This window comes from Liolophura sinensis, chromosome 1 (assembly GCF_032854445.1).
Source record: "Liolophura sinensis isolate JHLJ2023 chromosome 1, CUHK_Ljap_v2, whole genome shotgun sequence".
Taxonomy (NCBI): Eukaryota; Metazoa; Mollusca; class Polyplacophora; order Chitonida; family Chitonidae; genus Liolophura; species Liolophura sinensis.
Window position 1 is genome coordinate 70,521,016 of NC_088295.1, and position 17,950 is coordinate 70,538,965.

The 17,950-nt window shown below is 43.0% G+C and overlaps 1 protein-coding gene across 4 annotated transcripts; it reads left to right on the forward strand.

Moving 5' to 3' along the window:
• The first annotated feature begins 6,418 nt into the window (after positions 1-6,418).
• Positions 6,419-17,637, forward strand: LOC135473012 (uncharacterized). 4 transcript variants are annotated; one of them, XM_064752793.1, is made up of 8 exons: positions 6,419-6,439; positions 8,739-8,962; positions 9,663-11,540; positions 12,678-12,778; positions 13,071-13,141; positions 13,415-13,506; positions 15,378-15,480; positions 16,408-17,637. In XM_064752793.1, the coding sequence occupies exons 2-8, from the start codon at positions 8,818-8,820 to the stop codon at positions 16,451-16,453; spliced, it is 2,436 nt and encodes an 811-aa protein (XP_064608863.1). In that variant the 5' UTR covers positions 6,419-6,439; positions 8,739-8,817; the 3' UTR covers positions 16,454-17,637. The 4 variants fall into 4 exon arrangements, 3 of the variants coding, with proteins under 3 accessions (XP_064608863.1, XP_064608856.1, XP_064608872.1); XM_064752786.1 differs by lacking the exon at positions 6,419-6,439 and having other exon boundaries at positions 8,643-8,962; XM_064752802.1 differs by lacking the exon at positions 6,419-6,439 and having other exon boundaries at positions 8,643-8,962; positions 12,684-12,778.
• Positions 17,638-17,950: the final 313 nt, after the last annotated feature.

Sequence of the window (17,950 nt, forward strand, 5' to 3'; positions counted from 1 at the left end):
CTCTCCGGCCTGGCATTCTTCACCACGCCACACCAACAAAATTGCCCTAGCCATAGACAGATCCGGCAAAGTGGCCGGCTGGACCGTAAGACACTATTACAAACTTCATCGGCGAACCCACGGACGATGCTGCCCTCTTTTCAACACGTCCCGAGGTATCACCCTTCACAAACGCCTCATGCTTAGTGAGTGCTTGGGGTTTAACGTCGCGCTCAACAATTTTTCAGTCATATGACAACGAAGGAATGCTTAGGGTGTATGCCATGTACCTCCATTGTTGCAGGACGGATTTCCACCGCTCTTTTATCTAGTGCTGCTTCACTGAGACGATTTACCGAAGGGTATTAAGCTGCACCGCCGGAGCCATTATATTGATACGGGTCAACCAGTACTATCCCCTTCATGCTGAACGCCAGGGGCCTCCGTGGCTCAGTTGGTTAGCGCGCTAGCGCAGCGTAATGACCCAGAAGCCTCTCACCAATGCGGTCGCTGTGAGTTCAAGTCCAGCACATGCTGGTTTCCTTTCCGGCTGCATGTGGGAAGGTCTGCCAACAACCTGCGGATGGTCGTGGGTTTTCCCCGGGCTGTGCCCGGTTTCCACCCACCATAATGCTGGCCGCCGTCGTATAAGTGAAATATTCTTTAGTACGGCGTAAAACATCAATCAAATAAATAATTAAATAAAATACATGCTGAACGCCAAGCGAGGAAGTTACAACTTCCTCTTTTAAAGTCTTAGGTGTGACTCGACCCAGGATTGATTCTGGATCTACCATTCCCGAACGAACGCTCAAGTAACTTTGCTATCCACATCGTATATGCTCCAAATATCCGTATGCTGATATCCTCTTTGGGGACTCACCCCATAACCGCCTGGCCCGTTAGACAAAAATCAATGATTTCATCGGCAAGCCCCACTGACACAGTGCGCGGGGCGTCACGCCATCGCGCGCATCGCGCGCATCGCACGCCCCAGACCTTACCCACCAAGCGACCGTGCTAAACGACCGTACTACTATACTATACTATACTATACTGTACTATACTATACTATACTATACTATACAAGCCCACCTTTCGCTCACCCGTCGCTCATTGGTCCGTCCAACCGTCTCCCATTAGAGGATGCAGCGCGGATGTCAACGAAATCCAAGGGGGGGACAACCCTTCCCCCATAGGTCCGTTTTGGCGCGCCACAGCTCAACACTACAAGCCGACCAGACACTATACTATACTATACTATACTATACTATACTATACTATACTATACTATACTATACTATACTATACTATACTATACTATACTATACTATACTATACTATACTATACTATACTATACTATACTATACTGTACTGTACTGTACTGTACTGTACTGTACTGTACTGTACTATACTGTACTGTACTGTACTGTACTGTACTGTACTGTACTGTACTGTACTGTACTGTACTGTACTGTACTGTACTATACTGTACTATACTATACTATACTATACTATACTATACTATACTATACTATACTATACTGTACTATACTATACCATACTATACTCCACTCCACTCCACTCCACTCCACTCCACTACACTATACTACACTATACAGTGTACCATACTATACAGTGTGCTGTACTATACAGTATACTATATACTGTGCTATACCATGCAGTATAATGTTCCACGACACGCCTTATGCTTCTATGTTACAGAGACCCGCTGAAGCAGCAGCAGAGACGATAACCAGTGATCTAGGCCCGACTTCCCCAGTTTTACCAGCAGATGCACGGACGTATCGAAGAACAGAAAGTGAAATATCCAAGTGAGCCACTTTCAACCCGACCCAACCCAACTCCCGGACAATCTCCTGCCTAATAGTGCGAGCGACATAAGACAACTGTACCGGCAGCTACCCGATCAGCCCATCGGTGAGGGCGGAGCCACACTACCTGCAGGATAACAACGGACTGCACACGCTAGTCGGAGGAGGTCGTGAACCTCAAGAGACCATTTGTGTGTGGCCGTGCACCAGGACAAGGCCAACTCCAAAATCTGCCAGAACTAAGCTAGACATCATCTTTATCTGGAGGCGGTAAAGATGGAGTCCAGGCATTTCCGGGGTGTGCCTCACAGTGCGCTGGACACAATCGACAGCCTTTCAGCGTGAGCATTCAAGTGTACCAACTCGTCCTCATGGACAACTTTTACTCGGCTCAACTCACTTATCGCAGTGCACAGTGCTATGCTTCCACCATGCGGCTAAACCTTCACAAACAGCATTTCAGCTACATCAAGGACCTGGCTCGTTACGCCCAGCCCTACACGTGTGAAGTGTGCCATAAGATTTTTTATAAAGCAAATTATTTACCACGCCACGGTAGGACGTGCCCCGGCACCGTTCGCAGCAATCAACCCACTATTTTCGATGTGTTGAAGGACATGGGAATTTACCCTCGTGAAGACAACGACGGAATATTCCCTTACCGAGGGTGTTAAGACTTTGAAGCTCACCTGGTCCCTGTGGACGAAGCGACTACCGGCTCAACGGAATGGACGTCCCACAGCATCCCCATGAGTGTCAGCGTGAACTCCAACGTGTCGGACCACGACCAGCCCATCTTTACCGGTGATCCACACGCTCTCGTTGAACGGATGATGGCTTACCTCAATACCATCAGCAAGGTCAGTAGTGCCTATCTTACTGAGCGTTACGCCTACATCTTGGACCAGTTAGAAGAGCGCATCGATCCCAACGGCACCAAATAGTCTTACACTCGGCGGGTTTGGGACAAATTCATCGCCTGTATCGACCAGCTTCCCGTCGATTTGGCTTCAACTCGAGAAAGTACGACCTGAACTTGATCAAGCAACAGCTGTACCTCCACATGGTCAAGCCCGCTGATTTGGAGTGATTTGGATTTCAAGCGCAGCAACAATCATATGTCCCTCAGATCACTGCAGCTGAAATTTCTGGACATTCGAAATAAAAGGCAAGACTCCTTCGACCGGTTGGAGGAAACGGCATTCCCACCCCGCCACGCTTTCGACAACGATCTCACCCACGAAACGTCCACGGACACCTAGTACAGGACCCTGCAGATGACGTGAACGAAGCACGACATGCACACCGTTAAAAACTTGCTGCGGTGGTACAACAGTCTGGACGCGATAACCTTCATGGAGGCGGCGGAGAAGGTGGTGGCTTTCTACCAAACCATGCACGTCGACGTTTTCAGAGATTGCATCAGCATCCCAGTGCTCACCCCCCGCTACCTGTTTCACGATCTTTGCTCCGTGTTCACGCTCATTGGTAAGAAAGACATGCACGACTTCAGAAGAAAAACATCGATGACGGGCCGGACATCATTTCTATCGTTACCACGAACGAGACGTGACAGGTATACGCGAGGTAAGCTCTGTCAGCGGATCGTCGGGTTCGATGCTAACGCTTTATACTTAACCTGCCTTGTCTCAACCATGCCCGCGGGTCACTACATGCGACTGCGACGTGACGAGGAGAAGTTCGTTCCCTGAAAAGGCTGAAAAAAGGCTAGACTGGCAGTCGCACCCGCTCGGGTTACACATCCGCACGGAAAAAGGGTTCCTTGATCGTCAACTCCCGGTAGGCCTTTATTCCCACGTGGACGGACGTCCCACAGTCTTCCATTTCCACGGTTGCTATTACCACTACCATGACTGTCACCTGAATCACCCACGACAGGGTGAGCTACGCTACAGCGACCGGCGAGGGCTGACACCCCATGACCAACGCCGGGAAGTGGACAAATACGAAGCGTACGCTCATCCCAGGGGTACGAGCTGAAATGCATATGGGAGTGCATTTGCATGCGGAAAACAGGCCCGGCCTTGCGAGCTTTCCTGCAGTAGAACGCCTTACCGCCGTTACAGCGAGGGCGACGGCGTAAGCTTAGCTGGTGGAGACTGTCGTCCGACGCCATTTGCTTCGTCGACGTGACATCCACGTCCCAGACCATTCCAAGCCGGTCTCTGCGGAATGCCCATATTTAAAAACAACCACGTTGGCCTGGAAGGCATAGACCCCACCATGGCGGACTTCGCACGGTTCAATGACATCATGCCCGGTTCCAGGCAAATGCTGATCAAGAGTGATGGAGTACACGCCCGAGCGAACCTTCCAAGCTTTTGCGGAAGCTGTTACCCAAGCCCGGCGACAAGGGGACGCTGATCCTCCCTAGGCATTCATCAATGAAACAATAAAGCTTTTGGGAAATTCAGGCTACGGCAAAACCGTGACATAACGAAACCAACATGTGGATGTGAAAATCTGCTTGGCGAAGACGCGCAAGTTATAAGGGACTGTACGGTGCGAGGTAGATGGGCTGCTACTGCTCAGACGGTCTCGTCTCCCTGCTAAAAACACGTCAGTGTACCCTGAACATAAACCACCTGTTGTATTTACACCAGTGTACATTCATTTGACAGGGAGCGTCTATTGAATAGTGGCGGCTGGTTGGAGAGTCGCTCCTCGTACATTAACGTGGGGAGAACAGTGGTTAAATAATACTGCTGAATGGGTTGGGGGTCCTTGACGTTCGGCAGACGTCTTCGGTGTAAGCTCGCACGACCTGCAGACGTCCCTGATTGACGAAACCATCCGCAAGCACACGACGTCGGTGCTGACTGCTTCCTCGGCTGCCACCAGCAACATGTCCATGTCTGGGATGGCTTCCATGAGATTTTGCTAGTTAGTTAGGTAGTTGAGGGTGACAGCTTCTTTCATCGGGTAGAGCAGACCGTCGGGTCGGTATGCACTCCATTTCTTCACGTGAAAGAGCATGGCGCCGTCAGGGGTGGACAGAACTGACAGACGCTAGCCGTCGGATAACGGCTGACGCATAGTCGAGCCGACCTCGAAGAGATCTGCAGCCAATTCCTTCAACCTTGCGAAGCCCTGGCCGTCGAGAACGGCACGCTTTGGTGGCAGGTATGATAGCCGTAGTAGCTTCCCACTTCACGGCTCCCCACAACTCTATTTATCCAACCCGCGCGGACGTCAATGAAATCCGAGCGGGAAATTTTCCCACCCATACATTGATCCTTTTTGACACGACACAGTTCAACACTCAACTCTACAAGCTCAATCGCCTCACCAGTCAACTCACAAATTGCAAGCCGACTTGTTTCTCTCATCAACCAGCCCATGTGTCATTCAGTCCGCGCTCTTACAGTACAGTATACCATAGTGCAGTATTGTATAGTATAATTAGGGGATTCCCCCTCCTCCCCCCCACCCCCCCGTCCTCCGCAAGTAGACTAGTTCGGCTTATATCACATAGCATCCGGAAAATACAAGACGCCCCTATACCTCGCCCATTTGGCTGGGATGGTAGTTTCCAAGTCTCAACTGAGACCCCAGACTACACTCATAAAATACTTAATTTTAGTTAATTTTAGCAGAATGTCTGTGATGGTAGAATATTTTCTGTTTATAACATAATATTGCGTTATATCCAACATAATATCCTATCAAGGTAATAAAATCTTAATGTTGAATTAGCAGAAAATTTGTACTGTATTTAATAGAATAATCTGCTGCAAGAACAGAGTACATTCTAGTATAAGCGTCAAGTCCGACATTCCTATACCATTCGTAGTCCGTAAAGGGCGTTCCAAGTCGATAATCGCAAGATCCATTTCCACAACAACGTTTAACACTAACTCCCGAAGACAAAGGTATGTAAGAAATTATACAAATAAGAAATAAAGCCGGTAACACACAAGAGAGAAGCGGTCATCACTCAGACAATAGGCTTGATAAATTTAACATATTTTGTTAAATATTTTGTTTGTATATAACGTGCCAGTGAATTGTTGTTGTTGTTTTTTTTGTTTGTTTGTTTTTGTTTTGTTTGTTTTTGTTTTTTTTGTTTTGCTTGTTTTTGTTTTTTTTTGTGTTTTTTTTGTTTGTTTGTTGTTTTTTTTGTTTGTTTTTGTTTTTTGGGTTTTTTTTTTGTTTTTTGGGGTTTTTTTTGGTTTTTTATCCCGCTTTCCATCCATGATTTGTGTTCAGATATTGTTCAGAAATGAAGTTACCGTAACCGTCGGAGATGTACTTAAAGAACTTTAAACTGTGGCTGAGGCAAGTTCTGTCAAATAGGCCTAGGGCGTCTTCTCCTTTCATATGCAGCATCCGTACAAATGGATGTCCAAAACCAAGAGCGTCGTGCATTGTTTGTTTATTTAATTAGGCCTATGTATTGCATTGGGTTTCTGTCGTACTCAAGAATATCCTGGTGACACGACAGGCTACGTGTATTGGTGGTTTACGGATAATTTTGAAAAGTGTGCGTGCTTGAAAGTTACTTGTGTGGCCGTAGTCCGATTTCGTTTTATTGGTAATCATTGTAGGTTACATTTTCAACTAAACTAAAATGGCCCAACTTCCGAGATTCTGAAATCCTATGGTAGGTGAACAGATGCGAAATATTTATGTTTAAATTTCCAATGCGGGTGGTTTTGTATCATTGGCAAGTGAAATGGATGTTAGGGTTGTTTTCGCGGCTGTATCGTTATGCTCTAAATGGCCTGAAACGATGCACAGCTAGCCAAGCTCTGGAGGCTTTGTTCGGTCGCTGTTGTTGTTGTTGTTATAGTTGACCTCGGAAGTGTTTGCTTGCCAACCACACAGCCTTGTTTCAGTGAAAGATAGTGCATCCGCAGTGCATCTATAAACGCTGCATACTCTTTATTGTTGTATACTTGGTATAGACTTGTTAGGGCTATTGGAGTACGTAGGTTTACTAGGGAAAATGTACTAACACTCTACAAGGTTACTGTGCCAAAAGAGGCAACGAGGTACAGTCCATGGGTAGCCAAGGATCTCCGCTGTGATCTTTTAATACGGGGTTAGGCGTAGATCACAGCCGAGGAGTCTTCCAGGTTAAAATAGTTGTATTTATAAACAGCTTAGCACGTAGAAAAACCACGCCACAAAAGTCCGAGCAAAATGAACCAATACATGCATTTACTGGGCAAAACTACAATAAATTATGTTCACCAAGACATTCTCTGTTCCTCTGCCAATTTTTGCCACATTCTGTTGCCTTTAACGCCGGTAAATCCAAGATAATTCATAGTTATGACTTACACTCGCATGCTGTGTCAACGTTGTGACCTAATAAATCGGGTTGTTGCTCGACGAGCATGCATAGTTGACCTTTACGTCTCTATGTTTTGATCAGCTGGCTGTCAGTTTGACAGACAGAAAGCCATGTTACACGAATTTGCAGTTGTCTGAAGGGTATGGAGCAATTTGTGCGAAATGCCAAATTAAGTTTGCAGTAAAAAAATAAAAGGGTGTCATTGGCAACCGTTCCATTCTAAATTTCACAGAAAGGCCAACCACTGCTGAGCATGCGCACCTCGCTGACCCAGATTTTAAAAACTTGGCAGGGCGCGGGGACCAGCTAAATACAAGCTTATTTTTGACTTCGGCAAAGATTTACAGCAGAATGGTGATGTAAACGCAAGTAGGGATACTGATACATACACTGACAGTGACGACACCTCGCATGCTTATACTGAGAAGAGAAGTCGGTGTTGTATTCGCTTTCAACAATCACTTAATGAGCATATCATTGGCCCAGTATTTAAAATTAGGGCTTGTACATGATGTAGACAAATTCAAAATGTGGGATCAAGTGTAGTTGCAAACGTAATTCTGATGAGAATTGCAATGCGAAATGAGATCGCCGAAATCTTCAAAGAAAGATATTTTTTTAATTCTAACGAATTGGGCATTGTATGTTAACATAGCATTATTTGATTTGATTAGTGTTTTATGCCATACTCAAGAATATTTCACTTATACACGGGGGGGGGGGGGGGGAGGGGGCGGGCAGCGTTATGGTGAGAGGAAATCTGGCAAAGCCTGGGGAACATCCATACGTTGCTGCCAGACCTTCCCACTTATGGCGAGAGAGGAAACCAGCATGAGGTGGACTTGAACTCACAGCGACCACATTGGTGTTATGCTCCTGGGTCATTACGCTGTGCTAGTGCACTAACATAGCCATATGAATTAGACATTGTATGCTAATAATACTATTTCTGACAGAGGTCCCTTTTAAAAAACGCTGGGTATTTTCCTGTCCGCACTTAGAACTTTCATAGCGTTTCCTAACTGACACTCTTCTCAATCAGTCATCCTTGGCGGAGAGGATCCCAATTTTATTGGACCACAGTCGGCTCCGGGTTACAATCCTGTCAAGCATTTCTAGTGCACAACCCGGCAAAAATTTTCAACAGGCAGCCATGTTCGCCATCTTTATCCTCTGCGCGCATGAGCGTGGTGTGGAGAGGCCTGTTGTCCACAATATGAATCTTTCGTTTCTTCACTATGGACTTTCCATTTCCTTAGTACAGCGCATAGTTTTTATCTGCGAAGAGCCTCTGTATTGTTTACTAGCTGACATTTTCTCAGGTGGCAATCTCTGAAGGATGTCGATGTTACTATGTTTTATTTTTAGATGACCCTCCTCTTATCCAGTCTAGCAGCATCCTAGTCTGTTGTTCCACTTTGTCCCTGTAAAACTAAACTTGTTTCAACTTGACAGTAATGTTCCTGAAAGACTTAATCTAAGCTGCAACAAGTTAAGTTGTAGACCATATTAATAATATGCACTGTTGTATCACCACAGTAAATGTAGTATCAATTGTGTGTATAAAAAAAATCTTTTATCTGCACATGTATTTTATTTGCAGGTGTTGTAAACATCAGTTCTGCTGTAGCGAGTGGATCAGCCCGTTGTTTGGGTGAGCTGTAGGTAACACCAGCATCATCATGGGTGTGAGCATAGGTGGTGCAAAAAAGAAGTTTGCAGACATTGTGGATGAGCTTCATACAGAGCCACCCATGATGTCACAGTTTGCTGTGTGGCTCGACCTGAAGCTGGCAGAGTATAAACTGCAAGGCGATATGAGGCTAGGTAAACATTTTGTCCACTTTTGGCCTTCTTTAATTATCTGGGGTGGCGTTGTGGAGACATTCGGCTGAGGTGTTATTGTAACTTTGCTGCTCATTGACCAATGTTGACACAAGCTTGAATGCTGCTCTTTCTGGTAAGTCAGCAGGTTTTGTCAAGTACCTGGTTGGAGATTCACTCTTCATTAATGTCATCCACTCATAAACTTGACTGCCGTCATAGAAGTGAAAACTCTTGGAATACAGCACTAAATGTCACTCAAATAAATATATCCGAAACCTGACTGCTGTTGTAAAGGTGAAAAAATTCCTTCACAACATTGAGCATCAATCAAAATAATAAAGGACTTCCTTGCACAATTTAAGCAGTTTGAACACTGTCAGAATTAAGCAATATTGTGCAATTACATTTAACTCTCCAGAAATGTATTGTAGGAATATCAGGGCTTCGTGAACAAATTCTGATTAAATATGATTTTGATTTGACATGTTATTTTGCTGACATTTTATGACTTTTGTAGTGCTGGTATAAAAAATATCTGGTAAAATGTATTCTGTTACTGATTCTGGATACTGGTGCATGTTTAGAAATGTCTGTCATATACATTTTATACATGTGGCTCATGAAGAAGTTTTTTCGTGGAAACAATACGAGTAATATTTTGATGGTTAAAACATTGTTATAATGGTTGTGCTTGTTACAGATTTCCACGAGTGTGTGTCTGCTCCCGATTGGATGAAGGGCAGCAAATGCCAGTGCCTGGAGCGGGCTCAATATGGCCTGTCACACCTGAATGGAAAGAATCAGTGGATTTACTCTGACACAGAAGGAATCATGGAGAAGGGGAAATTAGGCAGGAAATCAAGTTCAATGGGCCCACAGGATGATGAGGAGATGGATAAAGAAGATTTTGATCCCAGCCATTTATCAATGGAAGAGTTTGGAGACCTTGACGATTCAGGAAAAACAGACCCTGACACAACCATCGATTCACAACATCCTCTTGTACAGCTGATTCGAAGAAAGTCTCGAAAAAAACCCATTGGATCTGGCAAAAGAGGGCGACCCAAGGGCGGCTCAAAAGAGGGTACTCTTACTGAATCAGGAGTGAGAGTAAAGCGTGTCAAAGTAAAACGCAAGGAGCCAGACTCTTTCCCGGACAGTACGTTACCTGCCCCTCCAGAAAGCTTTCCTTCCCCTGTTGCTGTTCCTTCAACATCACAGAGTGCTGTTACATCTGATCAGGTGATGCTTCCTCCGCCTCACAAGTCAGAACCTGGGACAGAACCTGCTAAACAGGGCCCCTTGGCACCACAGGTCTCCACTACACCAGTGGTCACTTCTGCACCGCATGCTGGCTCAGCACTGCATATGAGCCCAGCTCATCCAACATCGCACACGGTTACAGCACCACAGATGGGAACAGGACAGCATATAGGCACAGTACCACAGATGGGAACAGGACATCATATGGGCACAGCACCACAGATGAGCAAAGGACAGCATATGGGCACAGCACAGCAGGTGGGTACAGCACAGCAGGTGGGTGCAGCACAGCATATGGGCACATCCCCACAGATGGGAACAGGACAGCATGTGGGCACAGCACTGCAGATGGGAACAGGACAGCAGGTGGGTGCTGGACAGCATATGGGCACAGCACCTCATCTGGGTACAGGACCTCGTCTGACCACAACACCTCATATGAGCATGACACCAAATATGAACACAGCAACACTGGCAATTACTGCACCCCCAAATGAGTTCAAAGGACACTCACCTGATGATGATGATGACATTCCAGATCTGTCCGACGAAGATTTTTTGGATGACTTCAATGATGATTTAGATGACTGTTCATTTGGCTCTATGACACCACCAGACTCCCCTGAACATATGGATGAGGGTCACCCAGAACCAGGTCATCACCTAGGGCCAGGGATTCCCACAAGTGCTCCAAACGTACGCCATTCTTTCTCAAAAAGTCAAGATATGATGTCAGATTCTGCCGCTGCACATTTCAGACCTGGGCTAAGCCAAGAAAAAGGCACCTTGCAGACTAATCCTGTTTTCTTTAGGGCTGGTTATTCTGCTCAACAAGAGCGTGTGCCAAGCCCGTCCCACTCCAATGCCCCCACCCCAGGGCAGCAGCCCCACACAGCCTCACATCCTGCTCCCTCACATACTGCCACATCACATCAGATGCCCGCCACCATGCCTTCATTCCAAGCAGGTCATAACATGGGCCAGTCTAGTCAAAGTTCTGGTAACCCAGGCCTGAGTTTACGGTTTGACCCAAACAGGACTAATCTCACAGCGCCCCAGTCACTGTTGCGGGGTTCCATTTCAGACTCTTCTAACGAAGCACATAAAATTGGCATGGATTATGGTAGAGATCCATTTAATGAAGACTTTTATGATGATGACTTCGGTACAGCCACTGACGAAGAGGACATAATAGCTTTGGAATCTGATGAGGAGGCTGCTCATTTGGCGATGTTGGAGAGGGATTTAGACAGCCCCTCAGCTTCCTTACCTGAGCAACACCCTGGGGCCAGGGTAACCCTGCCAGCCCAGCCAGGTAAGACAAAGATAGTGAGATTCTCCTGTCATGATGAGAGCCTGTTCAAATACATTAACCTACAGCTCTGCTACAAGCCTGAAAATCATTTTTAAGTTGGTACAGAACATAACGACAAATCTTCCAGCTGTTCACATTATTACAAACATTACAATTTTGTCCCATTTTAAGCGGTTAGCTCCTGTTAATGTAGGACATTAACCTTGTCTTTTTGCTTATTTGCAGGCTTGTGCTACAATTGTGTGTGTTCACATATCAATATACATGTGTTTCATGTAATTTAAATTTACATGTTTAAAAGCGGTGATCTGCATGTTGCTGTTATAAGTTCTTTTGCCAGGTGTACAAAAAAGTGTACTAGACTTATCACCCCAGTCATTCATTCTCTCTTTTACTTATGTCTGGGGACATACGGCTCAGCATGAGGACTGGCCAAGTGTCATTAGACATGGGATGGGTTTGTGGGTAACGTGCCAGCCCTTTGTCTCCTGGTTAGTACCTCCATGTAATCCAAGTCTTGTGTATCACTGATATGACAGAGTGATGGATAATGGAACCTGCTGAAGGGAAACACTATTGCACATTACTGAAATAATGAAGAAAGTACTATTAAACCAGAGCCGAATAAATGCTGCGAGTGTACATGTATCATATTATTCAGATTATGACTCTGATTGTTATACAATACTGGAAGTGTTATGGAAATAATGAACAAAATCATGTTTTATGCGTGTTTTAAATTATCATATCCAGTACAGTCTCTTTTTGTGTATTAGAAGACATGTTAAGGTCAATATTAAGGTTGGTATCTCAAACAGTTTTGTTTGAATTTTTGTTGATCTGAAGTTTTTGTATTCATATGTCAATTCATATTCATATATAGAGGCAAGTTCTTTGGTATCTTCATTACCAAATCTGTTTTTGCTGATTTCCTGTATTTTTGGAATTTGTTCTTCATGTATTTAATTACGTACACATGTATTTTGTCCGGTGTGTTGTAACTCCATTAATACAGATCAGAATATGTTGGTGTAGAGTCACGTACAGATAATAGAAATTAAACCTTTGTCATGTGTCCTCATCTACAAGGAATCTATCTTCTCACAAGCTTTAATTATGAAAGCATTGGTGTGATAGTTTCAGATCCAGAGAATCCCACACACCAGGAAGGTGCTGCTAGAAAAAAGAGAAAGTATACAAGAAAAGATGATGGAATCAAAGTACCAAAGGATGTGCGAGTGAGTGGCAATGACAGATTTCTTCTTTGTCTTACCCTTATTCTTCTAATTTTTGGGATAGATGTTAGTTGTGTTGAAAGTAGAATATTACATTTCCTTACCAGACTTTTGGAAAGAAACCTAATATTCCTACTACAGTTACACATATATTTGCTGAAATGAGTTGGTCAGGTGTCCCCAAAATGAGAAGGAATAGGGTAGTTTCTTTTAATACACTAATATGCTAGAAATCACGAACACATTACAATACAAGAAATGCTGACTTTCTTTAATAAGATGCTTGTGTTTCCAGCTTGCAGTTCATAATGTTGTGAAGGACCTGAAAAGTCAAGACCAGTCACTTGAGTGGGACTACACATCAGGGTAAGCATTATTACTTGTATGTATAGATCCATAGCTTTTGGAGATTGTAAGTGCTGAAGTTGTGTATTGAAGAATGAATTTTGCCTCGTCGAATGTTGATTGTTTGCTAAATGCCGGAATAATATTTCCTTCCAAGACTTGAAGTGGAATGACCCCATGTGTTTGAATCTTGTTACCTCAATGATATTGAAGAAGAATAACTAGGAACAGATAAACTTTACAAGTAATTCTGATGGTTAGATGAGAAATGTTCATGACTTTGTTTCATTTCAGATTGATGAATGAATGGAATCGTGAAATGAACTCAAAAATTGTAGCCCTGGTTGAGAACAGGATGGGGGAAGTGGACGTGGATATCTGTATGAGTAAGTTTTGATGTTTCACTGGTTGTGGAGGGATGAGGAAAGTAGATATTTGTTCTGACGTTTCATTGGTTGTGGAAAGATGGGGAACGTGGATACCTGTACGAGGAGGTTCTGATGTCTTACTGGTTGTGAGGGGATGGAGGGAGTGGATGGGGATAGTGTTTATCTCTGTTGGTAACTTCTGATGTTTCACTGGGTATTGATAGGAAAAGGCAATATTGATATGTTTCACTGATGAATGATGAGGGAAGTAGATGTGAATATCTGTATGAGCAAGCTCTAATGTTTCACTGGTGGATGATGAGGGAAGTGAATGTGAATATCTGTATGAGAAAGCTCTGATGTTTCACTGGTGGATGGTGAGGGAGTGGATGTGAATATCTGTATGAGGAAGCTCTGATGTTTCACTGGTGGATGATGAGGGAAGTGAATGTGAATATCTGTATGAGTAAGCTCTGATGTTTCACTGATGGATGATGAGGAAGTGGATGTGAATACCTGTATGAGTAAGCTCTAATGTTTCTCTGGTGGATGATGAGGGAGTGGATGTGAATACCTGTATGAGTAAGCTCTGATGTTTCACTGGTGGATGGTGAGGGAAGTGGATGTGAATACCTGTATGAGTAAGCTCTGATGTTTCACGGGTGGATGGTGAGGGAGTGGATGTGAATATCTGTATGAGCAAGCTCTAATGTTTCACTGGTGGATGATGAGGGAAGTGAATGTGAATATCTGTATGAGAAAGCTCTGATGTTTCACTGGTGGATGGTGAGGGAGTGGATGTGAATATCTGTATGAGGAAGCTCTGATGTTTCACTGGTGGATGATGAGGGAAGTGAATGTGAATATCTGTATGAGTAAGCTCTGATGTTTCACTGGTGGATGATGAGGGAAGTGGATGTGAATATCGGTATGAGGAAGCTCTGATGTTTCACTGGTGGATGATGAGGGAAGTGGATGTGAGTATCTGCATGAGTAAGCTCTGATGTTTCCGTGGGTGAGGATGGTTCCAGGTGTTGAAAGTCTTGGATTAGGTGTGTAGTTCATTGGATCTCCTTGTAAGTCCTGGAAATTCAATAAAATGACTGCCATTAAACAGAGCAGGATGTTAATTTGTTGTTGATACGTTGTTTACATTTTATACAGTAGCACTGCAAACTATTTGCAGATGACTACTAGGTCAAATATCCTCCACAAAAGTGGAAAGCATTATAATGGTGTGAATGGGTTAGTGAACTTATAATGAAAGTTCTAGAACAGTCATGGAATTCTGTTGGAAAAAGCCATTGTGCTGCATAAATTCTGTGATAAAGTCATTAATAGCTGACAGCTCTAAACTCATCTGGGTGGACTTTATGGCTGTAATAATCCATGTACACATCTCATTATTTTAATCTTTTTAATGATAGATATATTGTGTTCCTTATCATTAAAGGCCAGCAACCTGCGGATGGTCATGGGTTTCCCTCGGGCTGTGCTGCGTTTTCTTCCACCATAATGCTGGCAGCTGTCGTATAAGTGAAATATTCTTGAGTACGGCGTAAAACACCAATCAAATAAATTAAAGGCGTATCAAAAATGCTTTAAGTATGACCTTCCTGAATCACATGAGGAAGGTGGATGAAAAACTGATTGTAGTGGCGATGCTCAGTTGTATTAGTTTGCAAGGTGAGGGATTAAAGCTAATTCATCTGTTTAGAGTTAACTGACTTGTAGTAAAAATTTCTTATTTGTTATGAATAAATGTACAAGGATTTTCTCTTCAGAAATAGTTAAGCTATAATATTAACTGTTAATGTAGTATTGTTATGAAAAATGACACCAGCCCTTTGTTTCATTTTCATCCACATTTTTTTTTTCCTGAAATACAGAAGCTATTAACTGTTACTATGTGTCACGTCGAGCTCAGTGGAGAAAACAACAAAACAACCCAGGGGATGATACGAAAAAGAAATTGAAACAGCAAAAAGCAAGGTAAAAGTATTTCAAAATCTACTAAAAACTTGTTTCTTATTTTTAAGCTTTAACATGTCCAATTTTCATGATTTAGAACCACCATCACAAATTTTCCAAACTGTATTTGCAGGGAAACAAGAAATTAAGTGTCATTAGCCTATTTTTCAAACACCCAAGCAAGCTAGGGCCATATCTAGAGCCATTTCAGTGCCAGAAAAAGTTTGTGCTCCCAAGCTGGTTGGCGTTCAAACTCATGAAACTGTTTTAAATCTGTCCAGTAAATTGATCAAAAGTATGTTGTTTTACCAGCGAAAAGTTAAGTTTTCACACAAATAGGTCTCATTCGCTTGACAGCAGATATGACTTAACGCAAGATTAGCTTTTGAGGTGTGAAACTACAGGAAGTGCGACCTCGCCTACTGAAGGAGGCGTGTTCAGTATGTATGTAGTTTCACAACAGTGGCAACTACATGTTTGTGCTATGCAGCAGATGGCAGAAAAGACATCAGCCATTTAAAGTGGCAGATCTTAAATGAATTCAGTATTTTTCAGCTTAGGTGGAATATTCCTATTTGACTGACAACATAGTTTGCCAAAGCTATTTGTCTGTTGTACATTTGCAATACAGTTAAATGTATTTTTATTAGGGGATATTTAAATTTCCTCTCGAACGTGACTATCCTGGCCATTTCAAATGAAGTATTTAAGTCTTGAATGTAGGTCTTCAGCTAGCTTTAGTTTGCTGCTTTAACTTTGAAAACTAACCAGTGGCCATTTTTGAAGGACCCACCCAACCACTGCCTCCCCCTAAACATGTACCATTTAAATGGGAAAGTGACTTCGAGGGAGATAATTTGGTGCAGCCCAGTTTTTTTTTTTTTTTTTTGCAACAGAACATCTATAACATAATCAATCATTCTTTGTGATGTCTTTGATGTGTTTTAGAAGTGAAGCAACAGCAGAGCCAAGTCCCAGTCATGGCAGTCAGTGAGGACATAGAGAGCCTGAGCTGACCAAACCAAAGGCTCACATCATGTGTAGTTTATCTGTGTCATTATCCCTAAATAAGTTGTACTGTACATACATACATACAAACACTAACTGGCATTCAAACAAAGATGGTTTTCAGGAAATATCCAAGAATGTCCAAATTCCATTCCTTTGTAAGGAAAGAATTTTTTCCATGCTGGAACAAGAGAACAATATTTAAATTGATATGTATTTCAAATTGTATTTCACTCCATATTTGCATTGGCCTGAGATGGAGAAAAAGTGTTGTTTAGAGGGTAACCATGATCTGCTGCGCATGACTTATAACAGTGTGAGGAGTGTGGTAAAGATAAATGTGGTAACTGATTAACTAACTGGCTGTTCAACGTATGTAAGTGCTAGCCGCTGACGTGCTATTGAACTGCAATTGCTCACACCATGTTCGTTCATGTTGCAATCATTGATATTCAGAATTCGATAAAATTTATCGGAGTCTACATCGGATATGTGGAGCAGTTGATTATGTCTCTGTCCTATCTGTGTTAATAAGCACCAAGATGTGTGGTGTCCTATTAGGCTTTGAGGAGCAGGCTGTGAGCTTTTGTTTTGTACACATCTCTTTCCTCATGTTGTAATGAGTTGGCTGGATGCCTGACTGGTAGTAATAAGTATTGATAACTGTTGTAACTTGTCATTTGTAACAAAGGGACTTAATCTGGACAAAGGGAATGGAGTTTGATTCTTGTTTGTGTATATTTATTACTTTTTGGAAGTTATTTACAGTTCATTTTTTTTTTTGTGATTCTGTGATTCATCAGTTAAATGATCTTCTCCTCTTATCATAGTTTGATAGTATGACATTTTCTGGTGATAAAACCATCACAAAGACTACCCTTGGTAATGCTTGGATTTCCATACCGTCAATTGTTTGTGCTTGGCTGATGTCATACTAAGTGCGTTGCCAAGGGAACAGTGCTACATTCATCTATTCATTTTATTTGTATCGTTACGTTCACACATCAGTCATCAGGTCTGATCTTTATCTGGAAATGTTTTCTTTTTGTGTCACTTTGCAAAAGTGAATGAAGTGTGGTCTTCATTTCATTGGAAGTGACGATAAAAGTATTACTTCTATGATGATATTGCCGTGTGTAAATACTGATGAATAAAATATACTTCATGCAATCTGGTGTCAGTTTGAGTTTGTTCATTAACAGGTTATAACGCCTATTTTTATATCGTTATATAGCACTCGGGTTACCGTCATCCGTAATGTAACATACATGTATTACAATATGGCATTGGAATTTGAGTATGACGTTAAAAGACAACTGACAATCCTTGTTATATGTGAAAGACAGAACTGTAAATTAGGCTTGCCTTTACAAACCTCTGATCCAACCTGTTTTCACTATTCGTAAAGCTAACTACAGTGATGCACGTGTAATATTCTAAAATGCATCGTGATGCAATAAATAAATCGGTCTGAATCTAAAAC